Consider the following 11,934-nt stretch of genomic DNA (forward strand, 5'->3'; position numbering starts at 1 on the left):
CCACGGGCCGTTGGAGCCGCAGCCGAGCCGCCAGCCACTTGGAACGAGCTCGCCGCCGCCCCCGGAGCCGCCGAGGCCAGCTGGGCGGCGCTGCCCCGCGTTGGGAGAGAGGAGGCTGCAGGAGAGAGGAGGCGGCGGCCGGCCAGCCCGCGGCGCGGCTCGGGGCGTACCGTCTCGCGGCCCGGGAGCCACGCGAGCTTCGCGCCCGCACGCACGAGCCGCGACTCGCGCCTCCCTCGGCCTCCGGCCTCTCCGCCCCCACCCCCGCCCCCGCCCCCGCCCCCTGGCCAGGGCCGCGCGGCGGCGGCGGCGGCCAGAGGAGCAGCATGAATCTGCGGCTCTGCGTGCAGGCGCTCCTGCTGCTCTGGCTCTCCTTGAGCGCGGTGTGTGGAGGTGAGTGCGCGCCCTCCCGCTCGCCCGCGGCCCCCTCGCCGCTCTCCAGGGCTGCAGCCCGCGCGCTCCCCGCCCTCCGCCCAGAAGATCGCGCTCTCTCCGCCTCCCGGGAGCCGGGCGCGAGCCGTGCAGAAGCCGCCACGCGCCGGGCCGCCGACGGACAGGGCGCCCGGGGCCAGGGACCCGCCGGCCGCGGGCATCGCTCCCTGCGGGGTGCTCGGCTCGGCTCGGCCTGGGGCATCACCTTCCGGCGCCTGGCCCCTCCCGGCCGCCCCTCGCAGTCCGAGGAGCTCAGGGCCGCAGGCGTGCGCTCCGTGTCCCGCGCCCCGCTCCCCACGTGGTGGAGGGTATGGGGGGGCACGTCCCGCTCCCCTCGTGGATCCTTGGAGGGAACTGACCTGAGGCCGGTGGGTTGGGCTCCTGCGTGGAAAGTTAGGGGCCGCCGGCCGGTCCGGGGGCGCGGGCCACTGGGGGATGATGATGTGCCAAGATGCAGACGTGACACTTGTTGCATAGGCAGGAGCGCGCCGCGGGGGAGGCGGCGTGGAGCCCAGCTGTGGTTCCTTTCAGCCTGCAAGTGAGCAGAGGCAGCCTCCCCCGGGCTGGGCCGGGCAGGGCCAGGTCAGGCTGGCCTCCTCCCTCACCCCCAAGTCCTGTCTGGTCTGCTCTCCTGCTCCCACACAGAAGGCTCTCCCAGAGGCCTGCGCCCCACCCCAGGGACTTCGTTCTTTGAGATCCTGGCTCCAGTCCCCCCTCTGACCCAGGCATGGTCATGCTTCACCTCAGTCCCCTTGTCTCCAGGCATCAAACCAGGAAACAGCGCCTGACCCGATACCTCCATGCAGCTGGCCCTCACCTGCACCACACCCCCACCTGGCATACTTGGCACTGACTGGTGCTCCCTTGCCCTCCCCAAGCCTGGTCCCCACCCACATCCCAGCAGTCCCAGTCCGGGCTCCCTGTCCTCTGTGCGTCAGTGTCTCCTGTGGCTGCCAGCTCCCACCTCCAGCTGCCACAGTCCTGTGATCTGACTGTCACTGCTGCCGGCCTGGCAACACAGAATAGGAAGGCCAAGACCAGGTGGACTAATGCCAGTGCCAGGCTTGGACTTATGGGGAGGTGGGAGCAGGGGAAAGGAGAGAGCAGGGCAGCAAGTGTCCTAGAGGAAGGGCCCAAGGCCGTACTTTGTTCCAGACCCTCCAGAACAGGATGCAGCCCGGGAGCCTCTGAGGGGCCTGGTGGGGCTTCCACCTCTCTTTGTAGGTCACCTCCTTTCTCCGCTCTTGCCTTTGGCACTGCCCTGGCCCGGGGAGCCCTGCCCGGCTTCTTGGGAAGGCGCACTGGCTGGGTCTGGCACTACCTGCCTTTAGCTAGCTGTCCAGTGATCTCTCTCTTCAGGCCCGAGCCCTGGCTCAGCCACCTCACTGGTAAGAAGGAAGCAGGCTTTTTCCTCAGAAACTCCTGTCAGGCAGGCGATGGCAGAAAGAGAGCCAAAGATAGGAATGAAGGACACCGCACGGGCCTGCCCTCCTGGAGCCTGCCATCCAGGGCAGTTGGCGAGATAAGACACCCACGGGACACCACCACTGGCAAACAGTGGTGCAGAGAGGGCATCCCAGAGGAAGCTGGGCCTACCTGATCTGCACACTTGCGGCTCCCCCAGAGCCTACGGGGAGACCTTTGCAGGGTCCAGCTGTTGGGGCATTACGGGTAAAGGGGGAGCCGGTTTCAAGGGGAGGGGACGCCGCATCTGGCTCAGACCCTACCGCGCCCTGCTTCATTCACCCTTTGCATTGGGTCACCTAGCTCCACAGCCGGATCTGGGTAAATTCGTTGCCCTCACATTTATGCTTAAGCCTAGCACTGGAAACTTCCAAAGCTCCCCCTGCCTCTCCACCTCCCCCTGCCACGTCCCCCCACCCCACCCCCGTCCTGTCCTGGGGCCAAGGGGGCTACCTCTGTGGGTCTGGGGACACATGTCCTGCTCCTCCTGCCTCCTGTCCTGGCTCAGAACAAGGGACCTTTTCGGAACCACCTTGCCCTTGGCCCGGACTTGCATGCTCTCCCCAGCCAGAGTCCCCGGTCAGCTCCAGGCCTGAAATCCGTGCTTCCTCATGACGCGCCGTGTCCTGACTTGGAATGCGCTCCCGCCACCACACACAGACCCCTCCACTGCCTCCTGACCTGGGATACACTTTGCTCTTGAGTCTGAGAGCTGCTGGACCAGGGCCAAGTAGCCCTTGGTCTTTGTCTGAGCACCTCTGTGTCCTTCCTTGTCCCCCTCCTGCCCTTCCCCGGCCCCAGCTGAGGCCTGCAGCCACAATGACAGCGTGAGGACAGCTTCCTGGACCCCTCCCACTCAGGGAGGGGGCATCTCCACTCCATCCCCAATGCCTCAGAACTAAGCACCCAGGTAACCTGAGTCAGGCCTCTCAGCGGCAAAGGACTAATGCAGGTGAAGCGGATGACCAGGCTGCCAGGGCGTGATGTGTCCACAGCAGCACGGCTGGCGTGGGAAGACGGCTCAGGGCACTGGGCTGGGCAGACAAAGGAGGGGCGCTTCATCCTGGAGACACATGCAGGACCCCAGAGCAGTGGAGCGGACATGGCCAGTGCCACCAGGGCACTTGTATGGGCTTTTAAAGCAATCACAAGACAGGCCGGACGGCAAGAGGGAAGAAAAAAAGATGTTTCATTCCTAGTGAGGATGCCGTGTTCCTGAGAAGCGGCACGCACCTCTTTGTGAACGGGCAGGGCTGGCGTTTAGATTGTGTGAAAAGCAAGCCCTGTTTACCCCTGACTGCGCTTCACGGTGGAGATGCTGTGGCTTCACTGCTGATGGCGCTTCGGTCCCTCTAGGCTCGCGACTCTTTGCGGGATTGCCCCAGCCTTCCCGTAAGTAGCAGATGCGTTAGAGAAAATATTTAAGTACACTGGGGATGGCCCGTTTCTACAGGGGAATTCTTTTGTATCACTGCCGGGACCTCTGCAGTGATGAGAATCAAAAGCCTCTGATTTGTCCCTTTGGACAGGACAAAGCCAGGGTTTCAGGTGTCAGCTTATCTTAGGGTGAACCAGACTCAGAATCAAAAGTAGGAAACAGGTGGATGATGGAATCAGGGTGGGGGAGGAACTGCAGACTTCCGGCTACAAGGAGGAGAGTGAGCCCCCCCATCCAGTGGGATGCAAGGTGCCAGGGGCTTCTGGGTGACTGCTCTCCAGGGCCTGGCTGAGAGCTCGGTCAGCTTAGGTAGCTCTTCTCTGCAGCCCTAGAGTCCAGACGTCCCGCTGACCAGAGTCTGAGCCCACCAGCCGTGTTCCTCATCCTGGCTCTGGGCCTCCCCTGTCTCTTAGGGACCCCTCCCCGCAACAGCCCGCCCTCCCTGACTGCCACCACCACTCACAGTCCTGGGTCTCAGCATTTGCAGAGGATACCCTCCCCATCTGGGCACTGTGCCTCTCTTCTCATGCCTGCTGTTACCCCTGGGGCCATAGCCTGTGCCATTGGCCATCCCTGCAACACAAGAACCAAGACCTCACTGATACCTTCAAGGCCCTTAGGGGCCTTCCTTTTGCCTGGCCACACCCTCAGCACAGTCCTTTTTGTCCTGAGAGTTTCTCTGGTACCAACTTCTCATCAGTATCATTCCTGTCCTCTTGAAAGGGCAGAACAGCCTTGAGGGGCCTCCAAAACACAAGGCAGAAGCTGAAGCAGCTGCGGTGGGGAGCTTAGTGAAGGGGCTTCCCTCCTCTCCCTCCCCGGCGCAGCCCCTTTGCAGATAGCACTCAGAGGGTAGCCCTATGACAGGCGAAAGCAGCCTCCTTGCCCCTGTCCGTACCTACTGCCCCAAAGTGCAAACACAACTCGTGTTTTAATTTACATTAGGTGATGGGTTTAGGGGAGGAACTGACACAGTAACCCACCCCCGACCAGAGGAAGCATGAAGGGTGGCTGGTAAACAGAGGGGTCCTAATGGGCCTGTGACGTTCTCTCTGGGAGGGAGGGTGGAGGGCTAGAGAGTGTGTGCGCGCGTGTCTGGGCGAGAGAGCGTGGACAGCAGCAGGCGCCAGGGGCCTGGGCAGGGAGGGCCCTAAGGACAATCCTTGCCTGAGTTTGGCCCAAGAGGAGGATAAATGCCTGGAAACTGTGTGCAAGTGGAGGAGGAATCACAAGAGTCAAACAGCCAAGGAAGGAACCGGAGCGTGGGGATGCTGGAGGCAGGGAGGAAGGAAAGGAAGAGCCGCCAGGGGTATGGTTGGGGGGCGAGCAGCCAATGGGTGGTTATATGGAAACTGTGAGCTAGTGGTGGAGACTCCTGGATGGATGGAAACAGGTTTCGAGAGACAGGGATATAGCTGGAGGCAAACCCGATGGTGTGGGGAGAGGGAGGCTGGAATTCATGATCACTGGCCTCAGAAGCTGTATTTCTGCAGACCAGCCCCATCCCAGGCATCGCACAAGCACTCTGCCTGTCTGCCTCCTGCCCAGCACCATCGCATCTCCCTGCTCTGCTTGCCTCCGGCGGCTGGCTTGTCTGTGAAGCACCAGCTCGCCTGACCTGGCTGGACTGCAGCCTCCATGAGAGGTGGCTGAGAGCTCGGTCAGCTTAGGTAGCTCTTCTCTGCAGCCCTAGAGTCCAGACGTCTCGCTGGCCAGAGTCTGAGCCCACCAGCCGTGTTCCTCATCCTGGCTCTGGGCCTCCCCTGTCTCTTAGGGACCCCTCCCCGCAACAGCCCGCCCTCCCTGACTGCCACCACCACTCACAGTCCTGGGTCTCAGCATTTGCAGAGGATACCCTCCCCATCTGGGCACTGTGCCTCTCTTCTCATGCCTGCTGTACCGCTGGGGCCTCATCGTGTGTCTTTCCCTCATCGCACCCAGGAACACCCAGCGCCACTTGGATTCTATTGGCAGGGCCTGGTCTGGCATCAGGAGGCTTCTCCTCTAAGCCAGATGTGGACAGATGTAGAGAAGAGCCCCCTAGAGCAGAAAAGGAGCCAGCTGGGATTGGAATGGAAGGAATTTGCATGAGGCACAGGATGAGGGTATGATCTAGAGGTGAAAGGAGTAGGGCAATGGGGGGGCAATACTAGCAGCCCACCCCCTTCCCGATGCACTTGCTACTTCAGGTGACGTTCACTCATTTGTTTACTCATTCATTTGTACAATATTTCTTGGCCTCTGAATCTGGTCACGGGCTGACTAGATCCCAGCATAAGGCACAGAGTCAGAGATTCGCCCCCACGCCCCGCAAACAGTCCCCCAGCCACACCCACAGGGAGGCCACAGGAACAAGTGAGCCCCAAGATGGCCAAACACTGATGAGATGCCCAGGGGTGAGCTATGAGAGCTCTAGTACTCAAAAGTGGGTCACCTGCGTATCAAAGGATGTACAATGACATCATGTTCCAGATTTGCTTTAAAATATCTCTGCAAAGAAAGAAACAGGAGAACCAAAGCATATGTAACTCCATCTGGATAACTGTCGAATCTGGGTGATAGGCACGTGACGGGGGGAGTTGTTTTCATTGAAATATTGTGTGTTTGAAATGTTTTAAGTGTATCAGTCACAAGGGTGCAGTGGGAAGTTATTGTCTGCTGTGCCCCAGCCTGAGTGCAGGCATGATACCCCAAGCTGCACCCCCCGATGATGTTCTGAGCACAGAACATGTTTGTGCCCATCAGAAACATGATAGGACTGTCAAAAGGACATCTAGTCAGGTGTATAATTTCTAAATGTGAGTAGTGGGCTCTGTTTGCCCCAGGACAGTGTAAACATTGCAAGTGGTTCATCGGTTCACTGATTGGAAGAGGAAAAACAAAAGCTCTGAGAGCGCCACCTCATGAAGAGGCTGCCCCTCCTCTGGGGCCCTGGCCCATCTGCATCAGCCTTTGGGATGACAGGCTTTCTCCTTCCTGCAGGGCCCCTGCTGCAGACTTCTGACGGGAAGGGGATGGAGGAAGGCACCATCCGCCACCTGGTGCAGCCCAGAGGGCCGAGGAGCGGCCCAGGGCCCTGGCAGGGAGGTCGGAGGAAGTTCCGCCGCCAGCGGCCGCGCCTCTCCCATAAGGGCCCCATGCCTTTCTGAAGCAGGTACTTGAGCCTCTGGTCAGTGGGCGGCACAGAAAGGGCAGGGGAGGAACAGCCTGGAAGCCGGGTGGCCCTGCTGCTTACCGCTGGCCAGACACCTGCACCAGGCAGTGCCGGCCCCATGCATAACACCGGGGCTTACAGAGCACCTTCAGTTTAGACAGGAGACCAAGGCCGGAGAGGGGCTTGACGCTCCCCAGGAGTTAGGTGCTGGCTCCCCTCCACGCTGCTGCCTAGGGTTGGGCTGGCTGGCCCAGCTGGAGTGTTCTGGAGGGCCTTGACGAGCTGGGGAGAGGTGCCCCAGGGTATCTGTGCAGGTGTGCAGTGTGGACCCTCACCGGGGCGGGAGGGAAGGCAGGGATCCTTGGGGGTAGCCGCTAGCAGAGAACGGGAAGAGAGCTGCCGGGAGATGTGGGAAGGAGAGAGCAGGGCCTGAGCCTGCCCCTGAGGCCTGGCCTGCTGTCCTTCCCCCTGTCGCCGGGACAGGGTGGCACCGACTCAGTAGCCTGGGGCTTTAGGTTCAGGCTTGTGGGGAGGGCGGGTGAAGGCCGTCTCCTCTCCTGTCCCAGGCGGTTCCTTTGACCTAGGACACGTCAATGACCCCTCTCTGGTCATTTTTCCTCTTTAGGACTGAAGGGACCACCACGTGTCCGCCCCCCGTGATTCTCTCTACCCCTCCGTCGATCGGCCTGCTTCTCTGGAGCCCTCCCATCCGTTCGCCTCATCTGGCCCCTGTTCTAGCTGCTGACGGTCCGGCTCTTCTCCCCCACCAGCCTCCCCGAATGGATTGGCGTGCTCCTGCCCCTAGCAAGGACCCATTCAGTGCCCCCTCGTGACTTGGGAGACCCTGCACTGGAAGGCCGTCCTTCCTCTCCGCAGCCCTCCCTCTGCTCTAGTCCCTACCTCTTGTGTCCAATACCCTAACATCGAACCCTTCTCTCGGCCCTTCCTGCCTCAGGTATGCCCTGGGGGCTGGGTGGAACCCGCCCTTCTTTAATGGGCTCCAGCAGATTCCACGGTTTCGCATCAGCACTTCCCCCCCAGGCCTCCAGAGGGGCATAGAGAGCGGAGCAATGAGAGACTCCAGTGAGAGGGACGGGGTCATTGGGATGCAGACAGGGTGCCTTGGGGGCATGGGAACGGGGGCTTGGCGATCTGGCGAAGGGGGAGTGAAGCAGTGGAGAAGAGGAGGAATAGCTACTGTGGCCTCTTCCTCATCCCCATGTTTGGCCCGGTTGAGGAAGAGGTGAAGGAGAGGGGCCGCGAAGTACTTTGTCACTTCTCTCGCCTCACTGTGCCGCCTAGCAGTCCCTCCCACTCACTCCCGCCCCCGCCCCCCCCAGTTGGTTCAAGCTCCAACTCAGGAGGGGAGGGTATGCGCCTCAGGTGGCTCTGTACCCTCCCAGGAGCAAAAGCCAACTAGGATGATTGGTTTTGCCAAGAATCACAGACGATCAGAGCCAAAAGGAACTTGGAGTTCACTTAGCGCCACCTCCTTATGCAAACTCCTGCAGAAACGGAGGCTCGGAGAGGGATGGTGACCTGCCCAGTGCCACTGCAGAGCCAGCACGAGGGCCCAGGTCTCCGAACTCCCACGTGATGATGGCCTCTTCTTGACGATGTCTTCCAAACCCATTAAGTGCCTTTTCCCGGGGTTGGGGCTGGGGGTGGCCAGGAAGGGAGAGGGGGCCGGCTGTGAACTGCCCCATGGTGGGACGGAGCTGTTCCCTCCTCCCTGGCCTGCCCCTTCTGGTCCATTCCCCAACCCGGCCTGGAAAGTTCCATGACTGGCCAGCTGCCCCAATTCCTTGCAGCACTCCCAGACCCTGGGTATTTTCATAGGGGCAGCTCGGGCACCGAGACTACCAGGAATCAGGAGGTGGCCTTAACCAATTGGACTCAATGGCTTTCCCTTCACGTTGACTGGACCTTCTTCTCCCAGTGGCCTTTCCCTGAGGAGGCAGGGAGTGGGGAGAAGAAGAAGGAAACAAAGAAGGAAGGAAGGGAGGGGGGAAGGAAGGAAGGAAAGATGGGAGGAAGTGTAGATCTCAGCAGGCTTTCTTCTCAAAGGCCTCGTGGGAGGGAGAAAAGGGAAGACAGGAGCCTGATGGCCACCTATGTACGTGTGGGGCAGGGGGAGTCACGGCCCCCGGAGTCCCAGAGCAACCCCAACGTTTGCCTACCCGCCCCTCCCCCTTCCCTCCACTGCTGCTAACGCTGCTGCTACTGCTGCTTTAAGGCCACCCTGGGGAGCCAGGCTGGGCACCTGCCACCCCCCCAAACGCCCCTCAGCCCAGAGTGGGGTCTGGCCAGTGTCCAGAAAGCCTCTTCTGCCACGGATGTCCCCACTGGGGCTGGGCCTTCTTCCCCCTCTTCCTTTCTGCATCTCCTGTCGCATCGGTTGCCCGGCCCAGGGGGAAGGGCGTGGGTGGGCTGTGGGCAGCGGGAGAGGGACGGCTGGGAAAGTCTGGAGACGCAGGGCAGTGGAGGTGCTGAGGGGCCGTCTTATTTAAAGTGGTTGTGTATGATTCTTCTACTAATTTATACAAGGTTATTAAGGCGCTTTTCATTAAGAAATCGTCCCTTTCCCCTAATTGTGTTCACTGTGTTTGTAAAGATTGTTCAGTGTAAATATGTCTTTATAATAAAGAGTTAAAAGCTGACAATTCGCCCTTACTCTTGGAGGTCACGTTCAGGAAGGGCACACGTCTCTGCTGAGATCCATGGCCGGCCGCCCCCCCCCCCCCCCCCCCCCGCCCCGTGCCCATGAACTTCATGTGCAGGGAGGGAAGTGTCTGCCTCCTAAATCGGTTCCAGGTCCAATGGCTTCAAACTAATTTGCCGCAAACTCACAAAAGGAATCCCTGTGCTTAATGACCAGTTCACATAAAATGCAGTCCACTTTTAAGTGTTTTGGCATCTGAGTGTCCTAATTTTGGTTTTTTTTGCAGTGTCCTTTGAAGGATCTTTAAAAAAATTTATTTAAGAACATTCTGATTAAAGGTGGGATTTCTACTAAAAATTGTTTTATATCTTTGGTGTGTGTCTTCTTCTATTTTTATCTACTTTTGAACACTCTCGGGACTTTGTAGCCAGTTACCGTTCTTGAGAAATGTTCTGTTTCCTGCAATAAATACATTTGGTAATGACTTCGTATGTGTTTCACAAAGTAGAGTTGCTTGATGCACGAGATAGCCTGAGAAATAAAATGCAAGGAGTTCGATGCAGTTCTGCCCCATCTGTCTCACCTCTTCACGCTTGTCAAAACGCCAACATCTTGGAGAACAGGAAGGAACGTTGCGTACATGCTAATTTGGTTAATCGACTCATTAGGTGCACACAGGTATACACGGTTCAGAGTATAACCCAGCAGAAAGGAGACAGGAGTGATCCAAAAGGTGCATTCGCTAAGTCTTGTGGGAAATTCTACAGATCTAACGAGTATTCAGTTCTAGAAATATACGATTTGAAGACAGGGTCTTCAGACACTTGCTAAAAAGTCATGAAACTGCTCAATGAAAGATAAGATAGAAAATGCCGCCCACAAGCTACACAACAATCTTATCATTGACAAAATGTTGCAGATTGTGACATAGTGATTTAAAAATATGACATTGTGTTGGAAGTGCCTCTTAGGAAAATTGGTACAAAAATGCCTTCTTTCAAAATTACTACTTTGACTTTTAGGCAAACTGGTTGTCAGAGGAACTGGTTTTAGGCAAGGAGGTTTTGGGTGGGCTGGCTTTATGCTGATTGGTCCGTTATGGCCCTAATCACCCCCAAAGCTCTAATTTCACAAGAAACCAAGGAGAAGGGGGCGGAGGCAGGGCAGGGCAGCTTAATACCGATCCGTGAGTGTGTAGCCCTTTAACAGTTTACAGAGCTCTTTTTAAAAAATATCAACTCATTTTATTATCCTAACAACTGAGCGACACAGATCCCCATTTTACAAATGAGAAAACAGGCTAAGAGAGTTGAAGCAACTTGCCCAAAGGCTCACAGCCAGTGAGTGAATCTAAAATCTGGACTTTGAATTCTAGAATGTAAACTCTTTCTATGGTACTACGGAAGGTCCCCTAATTAGAGAGAAGACTTAAGTACAAAATGTACTTAAATCCCAGTAAGTGCACTGGAAATAGATGGCGTGGTGTGGACTGGTGGGATCAGAGAAAGGCTCACAGAGACACCAGCTTTACACCGGCCCCAGAAGACCCAGTTGCCTTTGGTTAAGTTGGCAGGAGGATGGTGCACAGTAGATGTGGGGACAAGGAAGGGGAGTTGCCACCAGGGTTCTCCAGGCATATGTAGTCACGGTATGCAAGTGGGTGGAGGCAAGTCTGACCTCCTTGGGGCAGAGGATGAGGGGAAGGAAAGCTGGTGGCTTTCTGTAAAGATAATTAGACATCAAACCAAAAGAAGGCAGGACATATGGGTTGCCACCATCTGGAGATATCTTGACCAAATAAATACAATAGAATCAGAGTAGGGGGCTGTGGTTTTTTTTGTTGTTGTTTTTGTTTTGCGGTACGCGGGCCTCTCACTGTTGTGGCCTCTCCCGTTGCGGAGCACAGGCTCCGGACGTGCAGGCTCAGCGGCCATGGCTCACGGGCCCAGCCGCTCCGCGACATGTGGGATATTCCCGGACCGGGGCACGAACCCGTGTCCCCTGCATCGGCAGGCGGACTCTCAACCACTGCGCCACCAGGGAAGCCCCCTAGGGGGCTGTTTTTGAAAATACAGAGGGAAAAAAGAAAAAGGAGTTCACTTTTTGTTCACTGATTACTTCTGGACCAAGACCTGGAAGGGTTAGGGGGTGGGGTGGGCAGATGAACCTGAAAAACAACAGTGCTTCAAATCCACCTAGAAATTAGGCAGCCCCTGAAATGAAAGAGATAAGGGAGGCAAACAGACTCAGGCCACACACAAGGCTTTTCAGGACCCCAGGCCTGGTATAAAATGAGCCATAGCTACTTAGATGCCTAACGTTTCAGATTCTCCCACAAGTCCTGGCTGACCCAAGCAGCCATTCTGAGGTGCTTATAGAATTCTATTTTTCAGGACTGAAGGTTATTCAGCTGAAATTTCTCAACCCCAGATTTCTGACCAGAGTGGGCCTGTACCAGCTGACTGCCAAAGGGAATGGCAGAGAAGACTTACCATCTTCTTTTCTGGTCCTAGAAGGGGCTACTGACTCAGCCAGCGTTTCTCTGGAACCCCCGCCCCCCCCACCAAATGGAAGATGTCTCCAGGGTTCCTTTGAAAAACCAGTTTTCCTACATACTGACCAGTGCTCAGAGAGGGACTCCCCTGGCTTGCTGCCTTGGACTTCAAAAGCCGGAGCTGCATCTAGGACATTTCCTTGCATGCTTCAAATCAGGGATCAGCAAGCTTTTTCTGTAAATCGACTTTGCAGGCTGTGAGGTCTCTGTCCTAAGTACTCAAGTCAGCC

At 57.4% G+C, this 11,934-nt stretch overlaps 1 protein-coding gene across 1 annotated transcript; it reads left to right on the forward strand.

Annotated features, from left to right (window-relative positions):
• The first annotated feature begins 326 nt into the window (after nt 1-326).
• Nucleotides 327-7,307, forward strand: APLN (apelin). The gene is made up of 3 exons (XM_060002554.1): nt 327-393; nt 6,317-6,488; nt 7,114-7,307. Exons 1-2 carry the CDS (start codon nt 327-329, stop codon nt 6,481-6,483), a joined length of 234 nt encoding a protein of 77 aa, XP_059858537.1. The 3' UTR covers nt 6,484-6,488; nt 7,114-7,307.
• Nucleotides 7,308-11,934: the final 4,627 nt, after the last annotated feature.

Source organism: Delphinus delphis, chromosome X (genome assembly GCF_949987515.2).
Source record: "Delphinus delphis chromosome X, mDelDel1.2, whole genome shotgun sequence".
Lineage (NCBI taxonomy): Eukaryota > Metazoa > Chordata > Mammalia > Artiodactyla > Delphinidae > Delphinus > Delphinus delphis.

Bases quoted from the DNA above. Each gene is read 5' to 3' on its own strand.
- APLN (XM_060002554.1), top strand. From the start codon at position 327: ATGAATCTGCGGCTCTGCGTGCAGGCGCTCCTGCTGCTCTGGCTCTCC. The intron at 394-6,316 runs GTGAGTGCGCGC...TCCTTCCTGCAG, and splicing joins CTTGAGCGCGGTGTGTGGAG to GGCCCCTGCTGCAGACTTCT.